We start from the raw sequence: 11,585 nt of genomic DNA, 5'->3' as shown, positions 1-11,585 counted from the left end.
AGCTGTGGCTAATTGGGTGGAGGAAGTGCTGAGCCTAAGATGAGGAAGGAGTGAGGCCATCAGTGCTGAGGAGGACCACCAGTGACCGGTGGCTGAGGAGGATCACCAGTGAGCGGTGGCTGAGGAGGACCACCAGTGAGCCGTGGCTGAGGAGGACCACCAGTGAGCGGTGGCTGAGGAGGACCACCAGTGAGCGGTGGCTGAGGAGGACCACCAGTGGGCGGTGGCTGAGGAGGACCACCAGTGGGCGGTGGCTGAGGAGGACCACCAGTGAGCCGTGGCTGAGGAGGACCACCAGTGAGCCGTGGCTGAGGAGGACCACCAGTGAGCCGTGGCTGAGGAGGACCACCAGTGAGCCGTGGCTGAGGAGGACCACCAGCTGGGGCAAGGGAGACATCTCAGAAACCATAGAAGAGCTGGTCCGTGACCGGGCAGCCCAGAACCAGATGCCCTGAAGGCCATGGCACAAAGCAGCTATCCAAGTCCACACCAGCTCGCCTCCTCCCCCTCCTCCCGTTCTTCTCCTCCTCTCCCTCCTCCCCTTCCTCCTCCCTTCTCCTCCCCCTCCTCCCTGTTCTCCCCCTTCCTCCTCATGCATTTTCTTTCTTCTCAGAGAACAGCCACCTTGTGTGCTGAAGAGGCAATGCCACACTGCCTCCCTGAGAGCCATACAGTTGGGCTCTGCCCTAGGGCACATTCTTGCCTTGATTTCTCCTGGGTGCAGCTTGAGAGGCGGCCAGGACAATCTCTCCCCGCCCCCCAGCACAGCCCCACCCTGCCCTTTTCCAGTCACCTCAGGTCCTCTCACCCCCTTCTCCTCTCTCTAGCCATTAAAGACAAAATTGGGGCCAAGACATCAGAACTGACTATTGATCTTTGATCTATCAAAGGGACACGGCCTCTCCTTTGTATAATTAGAGTAGAGGTGAACACACCTCAAGGCTAGAACTCAGAGCAGGGAGTAGGGTGGGGCTTAAAGACAGAAAAACACTGAAGTCTTGGGGGTGTCGCATAATCTCCAGGCCAGTGGTCAGGACCCCTTTGCCAAACCTCTATCTCTTAAAAAAAATGCTTAGATTATCATTCAAAACAGTACCAAAATTACAGTTATAAAAGTGGCAGTGAAGTAATTGTATGGTTGGGGTCAGCACAGCATGAGGAACTGTATTACAGGGCCACAGCATTAGAAAGGTCGAGAACCACTGTGCTAGACCATGGTGTGGTTCTCCTGGGTACCTTGGAAGGTGTGAGGATGAACTTGTTAGGCCTGAGGCTCCAAGATGGTGACCGTGACGGTGACGGAAGACCAGGAAATCCTAGGTGAAGCTGACCTCTCACCTTTCTACCCTGGAACTGTGGCCACGCCTCTTACATTAGCTTCAGACATTCTGTCCCCTCTGCCCTGAGGCTTCTGAATCCGCTGCTCCTAAGGCCCAGCAGCCCCAGCCTCAATAAACACAGTGACCCTGAGGGAGCCACAGCTTGACCTCACCTCCCACTCCTGACTGGAATTGAAGGCCATTGCTGAGGAGGCTGAGCCCTCCCGGGAAGACAGCTGAATGCTCAGCCAGCGGCACTGGCCCTCCTCACAGGCGAGCAGCACAGTGCCCTCAGGGTTGCTATAGGCACACTGGCTGTGGGCTGCCCTCCCCTCCAGGGCTAGATCCCAACTGCCCGCTGGTCCCCTGTCACCCAGCCCCGGGGCCCTGAGGCTGGAGTGGCCTGGGTTGACCGGGCATATCAGCTGCTCCTGCTTCAAGTTTGGCACCAACTGGCCCTGGAGATATGCCGGGCCTGCACAGTAAGTATAGGTGTTGAAGATCCGGTCACTGTAGAGACGGAGCCAGCCGGTGAGGTAGGACAGATGGCAGTCACACTGCCAGGGGTTGCCGACCAAGGCCAGGTTGAAGAGGTCATAGTTGGTGTCAAAGATGCCCCCGGGGAGCGTGGTCAGCTGGTTCCTGGACAAGTTGAGGAGTTCAAGCCTGGACAGGTTGTGAAAGAGGGCTGGGTGCAAGGCCGTCAAGTTATTGCTGTCCAGAGAGAGTTTGACCAACTGCTCAAGGTTCCTGAAAACCTCCCCAGGAAGGGAGGCGATGGCGTTGTGTGAGAGCGTGAGGGAAACCAGACTCGACAGGCTGGCAAAGCTGCCCTCGGGGATGGTCTCCAGCTGGTTGTAGGAAAGGGACAGGTGGAGCAGGCCTGGGTTGTGGGTAAAGAGACCCTCGGGCAGAGTCCTCAGGGCGTTGTCCTTCAGGTTTAGCAAGGTCAGATTGTGCAGGGAGGAGAAGACGGAGGTGGGCAGGTGGCGGATGGCGTTGTGCTGCAGCCACAGGTTCTCCAGGCTGAACAGCTGTGAGAACAGCTGTGGGGACAGCTCTGTGATACCATTGCCGTCCAGAAAGAGCTCCTGCAGGCTGCCCAGGCCGCCCAGCACTCCCTCTGGGAGTCCGGCTAGCATATTGTCACTCAGCTTCAGTATTTGCAGACTGGTAAGAGACTGGAGCAGCCCGGTAGGCAGCTCTCTCAGGCGGTTCTGAGCCAGGCTAAGGCTTCTCAGAGACCTCAGAGACTGGAACAGTCCCCCGGGCAAGGTCTGGAGTTGGTTTCCCTGAAGCTGGAGGGACTCCAGGGTATCCATGTGGTGAAAGAGGTCCTCAGGCAGAGCCGCCAGCCTGTCAAAGTCCAGGGTGAGCTTCCCCAGAGAGCTCAGGTTAGAAAAAGTGTTGGCGCTGAGGTTGGAGAAGGGGCTGCCTGTGATCTCCAGGTCCCGCAGCCTGGCCAGTCCCCCGAAGGCATCGGGCTCCAGGTGATGGACCTGAGTGTTGAGGAAGACCACCTTGGTCAGGTTGGGGCTACCACTGAAAGCCCTGGTCCCCACTGTGGTGAAGGCAGTCTCCACAAAGACGACGGCTGTGACGTTTGAGGGGATGTCCTGGGGGACAGCGACCAGATGCTCGTCTGAGCAGAATATCTCCATGCCGAAGCAGTCACAGCCCACGGGGCAAGGCTGGGCGAGCCTGACCAGGAGCAGGAGTGAGGCCCAGCATAGCCAGGCCTCCAGGAACATCTTCTGGATCTAAGGAGGACAGGAAACAAAACAAAAAGATGCCTTTAGTAAGGGCATCACAGAGCATCAGACAGTGAGCCCCCAAGGCACAATCAGGCTGTGAGTGAGAATAAGCCCGTGGAGGTGGTGTGTGTGTTTTGGGGGACAGTTGCATCTCTGGGGATGGAAATGAAGCCCGTTACGTGATAGGAAATCTTTACTACTGAATCCCAGTCTCAGCTTATGGTTTTAGCAGCTGATTCCTACCACCTTTCAGCAGTCTTGTGAAGGGTAGTAGCCAGCCGGGCGGTGGTGGGGCGGTGGTGGTGCACATCTTTAATCCCAGCACTTGGGAGGCAGAGGCAGGCAGATTTCTGAGTTCGAGGCCAGCCTGGTCTACAGAGTGAGTTCCAGGACAGCCAGGGCTACACAGAGAAACCCTGTCTCGAAAAACCAATAAACAAACAAACAAACCGAGGGCAATGGCCTAGTTCTTATTTCAAGGACGGCATCACATTGCCTGTCCAGACACCCTGCAGATTAGTGACCATGGCCGAACCAAGACTTGTGTCTTCTGGAACATTCACGTTCTTTCCAGATTGGAGAATGACTTGGAAAGAGTCAAAAAGGCGAGCAAAGGGCGTAGTGAGGAAAAGTGGTGTGGAATTTCTGGAGATAGTACGACGTATAACATGCATGAGCAAATTAGCCCCGAGTTGGAAATTTCTAACCCATAGTCCCCGAGCTCAGCATATTCCAGGGCCTGGCTGAGAGCAGCTCCTACCCCATGCCCGTAGTTGGGTCAGCTAAAGGTGACACAGCCCGAGTACTACCCTACCCGCCCGCCTGTTCCCCATTGTCCCAGAACCAGGGAACTTTGTACAGTTCAGACACAAAGGTTCTACTGGAAACCCAGGGAGAAAAAGCTTCTAGTTTACTAAATTTTCACTAAGGAGGAAGAAGAAGAAGAAGGAGAAGGAGAAGGAGAAGGAGAAGGAGAAGGAGAAGGAGAAGAAAAAGAAAGAAGAAAAAGAAAGAAGAAAAAGAAAGAAGAAAAAGAAAGAAGAAAGAAGAAAAAGAAAGAAGAAGAAAAAGAAAAAGAAAGAAGAAAAAGAAAGAAGAAGAAAAAGAAAAAGAAAGAAGAAAAAGAAAGAAGAAGAAAAAGAAAAAGAAAGAAGAAAAAGAAAGAAGAAGAAAAAGAAAAAGAAAGGAAGGAAGGAAGTCTAGCACAGTGGTTCTCAGCAGTGTGTACCATTCACAGTGTTGTGCAGGCTGGGGCAGAGAGAGCGCAGGGGTTTTAGTTTTAAGTTTAGTAGGCCAGCCTGGGATAACTAGTAAGTTCAGTAAGGTCACAGTTAGTCTGGGGTGTATTGAGAGGTCCTGGCTCAAAACAAGCAAATATAAAAAAAACAAAAAAGCAAAGCAAAACCCCAACCAAACCCACAACAAAACAAAACAAACAAAAACAAAAGAAAACAAACAAACAAAATACAAAAAAACAAAAGGAAAAATCAAAACAAACAAACAAAACAAAACAAAAAACTGTTGCATCTACTAACAGGTTACAAACGAGTGGTGTAGCTTACAGGTGCCTTTTGTTTAGTCTGTGGTGGTTTCATAGGCCACACATACAAACTGGGAGTTCAACACTGAAAGTCCCCATTTCAGAATGATCTGGAAACAATAGGCTCACGTTCCCACCTGGCAAGACCAACTGGGGCTCAGGAGCCCCCGCCCTTCAGAAAACACACACTTTGTGAAACACTCTATGGTGGTGTCTCACCTAGCCACATGACCTGTGGAGGTTCAAACCCTGTGAGTTCAAATCCCAGGCTCGTGACTTTCTAGTCTAGTGACCTCAGGTATGTTATTACCTGTGATTCAACTTCCTCATATGCAAACTGGGGATAATAACTGAACTGATGACGTCAGGGTGATCGTGAGATCTAAAAGAGCACATTTATAAACGAGCAGATAGGAACTATGCTAACTGCTGTTAGGTTTCAAGTGCCTTCATTACAAAGAGAGCATCTGAGCAAAAAAAATGTCATAAGAAAATATCTCGTAGATAGAATACATTTGACTTTACTAAAAATAGAAAGTAAAAAATAAAAGAAAGCCAGGAATCGCCTCTGGGTGTTTCTCTGCTGCCCCCTGCTGGCCAGGACTGACTCCTGCAGACCGACCCATCTGGTTAATTGAGTGGGCCGCCCCAAGGCGGGGTGAGCAGTTTGGGAGGCAGCAACTCTTTCTTGGACTGAGTCCAACCAGACCCTGACTATCAGCAGGCCAGAAACATGGCCTACAGAGCTCATGAGAAGAGGCAAGACGCTCTTACTATTTCCGTGCCAAGGGGTAGCCAGATGCTAGCCACTGTTTCTGACTAATTTCTTTGACACTCAAAGGAAGTTTCCAGATAAAGGTCCCTCAGAATAAAAAGCTATACAGCTCAGGGAATTGAGGGCTCGGAGGCCTTTGCCCTGGGGTAGTGATTGTGGTGGTTTGAATGAGAATACCCCTTCCCCCACAGGCTTGTATATATTTGGATGTTTGTTTTCCTGCTAATGGACTGTTTAAGGGGAGTTAGGAGGCGTGGCCTTGTTGGAGGAGGTGTGTCACTCGTGCCCACACCAAGCCCAGTCTCATTCTGCCTGCTGCTTGTGGATCAGATGTAAGTTCCTGGCTGTTACTCCAGCGCCATGCCTGCTCGCCTGCTGCCAGGCTTCCTGACCAGATGACCACAGACTCACCCTCTGAATCTGTAAGCCACCCAGCCCCCAACTAAATGCCTCCTCCTGGAAGTTTCCTTGGTCAGGATGTCTCTCCACAATAACAGAATAGTAATTAGACAGTGACACAACCTGAGAGGCCCTCTGCAGACCACACACACACACACACACACCAGCATTGCCAGGAGGAAAGCCAGGGCCTCCTGAGGACAAGTATCACCACTGAGCCACCCTGTCCTGATCCTCTCATTCCCTTGGCGGCCTAGAAATCAGGTGAAGCAAATCCACCCAGGAGTTAGAGGAGTGTCTGGCCCCTGTGGGGCCAAGCGGACATGGGGCTGGGAGGGAGTCTGAGGGGCTGTTTCCCTACCTCCAACACCCTCAAACCTGCAACCCTAGTCCATGGAGAAACCTAGACAAGACCAGGACAGGGAAATCAGGACTCCCACAGCCTGAGGCTCAGACATGAAGGGGTCAGGGACAGGCCCATGTCTGTGCTGTGAGAATCTCTGCTGAGCTCACAGGCTTTTGTATCAGACAAAGAATAGGTAGGCACTGGCAGGCTCATTCCTCACAGTTTCGGGCCTAGAGTTATCCCAGCCTGCTGTCGGTCCATGTCTCTTTCAAGCTGAATCTTGTTGGGTTGGGTCACAGTCGCCTTCAGGGTTCCACAGGTAAGCAATGGGCGTGGGCCCCAGTGGCAGGGTCAATCTAGGGTCGTCGGCTCCCGGGAGCTATCCGCCCTAGCTAGGCCTAGTACCTGAGGCAAGGCTTAAGATAACTATGCAGATAGCTTAACCTTAACCTTGTCACCCTCTCCGGGCCTGGGAGTATCCTTAGGAGAGGGGTCAGAGCAAGGCCCTCTCAAGTATAGGACATGATCCTCCTTGTCTTAGTCTACAAGGATGGAATGTGATGGGAGGGGGCAGAAAGAAATGATCTGGGGGCTGGAGAGATGGCTCAGCAGTTAAGAGCACCTACTGCTCTTCCAAAGGTCCTGAGTTCAATTCCCAGCAACCACATGGTGGCTCACAACCATCTGTAATGGGATCTGATGCCCTCTTCTGGTGTGTCTGAAGACAGCTACAGTGTAGTCACATAAAAGTAAATAGATAAATCTTTAAAAAAGAAAAGAAAATGATCCATTCCCAACCCAAGACTCATCCCCACTGCAGAGTAGCCAAGAGGGAGCACTCTGCAGCAAAGTAACCAAGAGGGAGCACTCCGTAGCAGAGTAACCAAGAGGGAGCACTCTGTAGCAGAGTAACCAAGAGGGAGCACTCTGTAGCAGAGTAACCAAGAGGGAGCACTCTGTAGCAGAATAACCAAGAGGGAGCACTCTGTAACAGAGTAACCAAGAGGGAGCACTCTGTAGCAGAGTAACCAAGAGGGAGCACTCTGTAGCAGAGTAACCAAGAGGGAGCACTCTGTAGCAGAGTAACCAAGAGGGAGCACTCTGTAGCAGAGTAACCAAGAGGGAGCACTCTGTAGCAGAGTAACCAAGAGGGAGCACTCTGTAGCAGAGTAACCAAGAGGGAGCACTCTGTAGCAGAGTAACCAAGAGGGAGCACTCTGTAGCAGAGTAACCAAGAGGGAGCACTCTGTAGCAGAGTAACCAAGAGGGAGTACTCTGTAGCAGAGTAACCAAAAGGGAGCACTCTGTAGCAGAGCAACCAAGAGGGAGCACTCTGTAGCAGAGCAACCAAGAGGGAGCACTCTGAAGCCAGACAGTATGGGCTCAAATCCTGACTAGCTGTGTACCGTGGCTAAGTGATGGAACCTCTCTGTGCCTCACTTCATCATTAAAACAGTGAGCACAATGTTGCCTTCTATGTGAGGGTCTCAGAAAGCTATAACGAGAAAATACAGAGACAGCCCCAAGCCCAGAGCTGGGTGCATTGTACATGATCTGCTCTGGAGAGGTCATGGTGGGAAGAATCAGCTCTGGTAGGAGGTCATCAGAGGTTTGCTGTGGAAACACTGGTGAGCTCGTGAGACGGAACCACGCGGAGCAGAGCGACCCCTCCTCACAGCCCTGGTCCGAATGCTTTTCCTTCTCAGTGGCAAGAAAGGTGCAGACTCACAGCCCTGGCACTCCCTCAAAAGAACCAGTCACCGGGCACTCCCACTCCAGATACTGCAGGGGGTCTGCACCAGAGGCATCAAGTGTGGAAGGCATATGCTATACACACAGAAAGACCATTTAATGACCCCAGCAGCGCCCTGTACTCCACAAGTGATTGGCACCTGGCCTTTCCTCCATTCGGAAATGTGTCTGCTATTCATCTGATGGTTTTGGTTGACTGGCTGCAAACAGCCTTCATCCTCTCCAAATGCTCCTGTGGCAGCGCATTCCTACCCGCCCCAGCTGTTCCACCTGTCATCCGCCACAGAGCCAAGCCCCCTCCTTTCCCAGGGTGCTGGGAGCCCAGGGCCTGACCCCAGTGTGCCTTGTGCCACCTGCACTGGGATCTACCTCCCCGGCAGGCTGGATGTGACTGCTTGTTCCAAGGACCCTGGCAAGCAAGAAGGACATCTCTGCTCCTCTGTGCCCCTGGCTGGCCCTCAGTTCTGACCTCATTTCCTCTAAGCCAGCAAACTAATCAAAGGGCTGACGGCCTCAGGAAGTGTAGTCTGGGACCTTGCACAGGCCCACCCTGACAGCCCACCCCACCTCCAGGCCCACCTGAGACCCAGGAGTGGAGCAAACCCTGAGGCTCTGCCTCTGCATTGGTTAATCGTGAACCATGCTGACCACACAATCTTGACACCTAACACACAGATTTACTGTTGCTAGTGTGGCCCTGAAAGGAGACGGAAGGAACAAACTATAAAAAAAAACCAAAAAACAAAAAAACAAAAACAACAACAACAACAAAAAAAAAAAACCCAGAAGCTAAGAAGCTGGAGAGATGGCTCAGAGGTTAAGAGTACGCACTGCTCTTGCACAGGACCTGGGGTCATCTCCCAGCACCCAAATGAGGTGGCTCCCAATTGCCTGTGACTGCAGTCCCAGGAGACACACTGCCCTCTTCTGGCTTCTGTGGGTACCTGCATGCACGTGGTGTAATAAACTCATACCCACACTTAATAAATAAATTAAAAAAAAAGAAATATAAGCAATAAGGATGGGAAAATGGTTCAGTGGTTAAGAGTACATTCTGGGGTTGGCATATATGCTCTTGAAGAGGACCACCAACTCCACCCAGGTCAGTTTCTGCATCCATGTCAGTACTTCTAGCTCCAAAGAACTCAATGCCACCTTCTGGCCTCCATAGGCAATGTCACTCATGTGTGCTCACTTGTTCGTGTGCACACACACACACACATGCATGCATGCACACACATGCATGTACATACACATGCACGAATGCACACACATGAATGTGCATAAACATTCATGCATGCATACACATGCATGCATACACACATGCATGCACACAACTGAATGTATATAAACATACATGCAAACACATGCATGTATACACATATGCATGCACACACCTGAATGTACATAAACATACATGTATACACATGCATGCATACACACATGCATGCACATACACATGTACACATACACACATGCATGTACATACACATGTACACATACACACATGCATGCACGCACACACACACACACACACACACACTTATGTTTAGCGCTACCCTCAGCCTCGGCCAGGAAAGCTTCTGTGCAGGGGTCAGCAGCTAAGGCAGATACTCCTAACTGGTGGACGGTCTGAGAATAAATGTGAATAGAGTGCTCTGTTCTGAACGGGGCATCTGTGCATCAATACACCTGAGACGAGGCTCAAGAAACCTCTTGGAAGAGGGGGTGGAAAGAACTTTCGAGCCCGAGGAAGGAGTGCTGCGAAATGCTGACCTCTGGACAGGACACAGATGTTGCCTCATGAATCTACTGCCACCATGGTCACCTACACAAGCCTGGCTCCAGGTCAAGCCAGCAGGATTAGTCCAAGTTCCAGCAGGCAATATTAACTGGACTCAGTGAGTTATTTAAAAAATAAATGAAAAAACAAGCAACAAAGACATGAAAGTAGGTTTGGGTGTACTGGGGTTATGGGGGAAGGACGGGGCTTGGGAGTGGATATCATCAAGATGACAAGATACATTGTCACATGCATAAGAGTGACAAAATATAAATAAAAGTTTCTATTCTTGAACAAGCTTTCAAGTTTTAAATATTTCAACATAATAAACATGACTCTATTTTAAGGTAAAGAAGAACGCTATCTTATAAGATGTATGTAATTGTATAAAACCCTAGGCACAGGTGAGTCCCAGGGCTCCCAGCCCCACCCCATAAGGTGTGAGGCTTGACCCCACCCACAAACACCAACTCCAGTACCCTACAGGGGTCCATCTTGGTCCACAGCGCTCAGATCCAGCATTGCCAAGGACCAGCTTGGCTCTTTGCTGTGTTGGTTTGTGGAAAAGCTGGCACTTTGACATAAAAGGTGTGGACTGGGTACTGCCACTTTCCGGCTGTGCCACGCCTCCAGCCCCTTGGCCATGCTGCAGTACGTCTGTGCCTGCTGCTCCCTCTCACTGCCTGCTCCTGTTCTACCCCGCCCCCTTCCAGACCAGTAGGAGTCCCCAGCAAGCTTTCCTGGACTGCCCCTCCTTCACCTGGCAGGTCGCTGCTGGTGTCCCTTGCTAAGCACAGGTTCCTTGTGCTCTGCATTCTAGTAGATTGTATCTCAACGGAGCCCCTAGGGGGCAGGCTCCTGCTGCAGTATTTTGGCTCTCAGCTGGGACAGGGCTGGGCAGAGAGATGGCAGCCGACTGAAGGAATGGAATGTCTGTAGCTCTCTATGGCGGCTCCTCTTCTCTTCCTGGTGTGGAAAAGCATTTTGGCTTTGTCTGACTAGCCAGCTCTGTGTTCAAATCAGACACCGTGCTTACTAGCTGTGTGGGCTCAAAGGGTTCCCTTCTCCATCTATCAAAGCCTTAATTTCCACATCCTGATTAGAACCCTTAAGGTTAAAATTAGTCCCCAATTAGACAGTGTGTTTAAAGGACTGCATAGCGCTCGACAAATAACAAACATCCAATTTAGTTCTAGGATGAATGTGAACGTTATCATCTAAGCCTGGCCCTCTGGGAATGAAGAGACAGCAGCACTAATTATGCCAGACGACAGGCACCAACCAGGGTGGACCATGGCCTGTGACCACTCTGTCTGACTCCATTCACAGTCAGACGTCAGGCACCAACCAGGGTGGACCATGGCCTGTGACAACTCTGCCTGCCCCCATTCACACCTAGTTCCCCCCAGAGCCAGGTCAGGCCACCTTCCACCTTAAGTTCTCCCAGGCCCTTCCCAACCAAGGCTAGCTTCCCTTGCCATGGGCTTCCCCTTGCAGGGAAGGGGACTCAGCTACTTGTTACCAGAGCAACAAGTCCCTCTCCAGTGTCCCAGTCAGGATCCTAAGCCAGATGTCCCCATGTCCCCACAGACCCAGGAGTGAGGCAGGCCTACCGTGAGAGGCCAGGCAGGTGGGGCCGGAAGCCCTGGTTTTTCCTCTGAAACAGAGGAGAATTTCATGTGTTCTGTGCTCAGTTGAATCCAGTCTCAACACTGACCAAAGTTCTGGGAAGGGTTCCTCCCCCATGGGGATTGACTGTTCCCGGAATGTCACCAAGGTCACTTGGGCAAGGTCTATAAAGATTACAAAATGACCCTGAATGATTCCCATAGACCCAAGCCTAATAGGGCTACAATTTAACTGAGACTACAGGCTTGGCATCTCTGGGACCCCAAGTGTCTACTAGTCCATAAAAAG

The 11,585-nt window shown here is 51.4% G+C and overlaps 1 protein-coding gene across 1 annotated transcript; it reads right to left on the bottom strand.

Annotated features, from left to right (window-relative positions):
• Nucleotides 1–799: 799 nt before the first annotated feature.
• On the bottom strand, nt 800–11,366 carry Cpn2 (carboxypeptidase N subunit 2). The gene is made up of 2 exons (XM_052158256.1): nt 11,282–11,366; nt 800–3,079 (listed from the first exon to the last, which is right to left on the bottom strand). Exons 1-2 carry the CDS (start codon nt 11,345–11,347, stop codon nt 1,427–1,429), a joined length of 1,719 nt encoding a protein of 572 aa, XP_052014216.1. The 5' UTR covers nt 11,348–11,366; the 3' UTR covers nt 800–1,426.
• Between the last annotated feature and the right edge of the window lie 219 nt (nt 11,367–11,585).

The sequence above is a fragment of the Apodemus sylvaticus genome, chromosome 15, assembly GCF_947179515.1.
Source record: "Apodemus sylvaticus chromosome 15, mApoSyl1.1, whole genome shotgun sequence".
Taxonomy (NCBI): Eukaryota; Metazoa; Chordata; class Mammalia; order Rodentia; family Muridae; genus Apodemus; species Apodemus sylvaticus.
The sequence above is the reverse complement of the archived record's forward strand: the minus strand, read 5'-3'. Positions and strand labels throughout refer to the sequence as shown.

Bases quoted from the DNA above. Each gene is read 5' to 3' on its own strand.
- Cpn2 (XM_052158256.1), bottom strand. From the start codon at position 11,347: ATGAAATTCTCCTCTGTTTCAGAGGAAAAACCAGGGCTTCCGGCCCCA. The intron at 3,080-11,281 runs GTAGGCCTGCCT...TGTCCTCCTTAG, and splicing joins CACCTGCCTGGCCTCTCACG to ATCCAGAAGATGTTCCTGGA.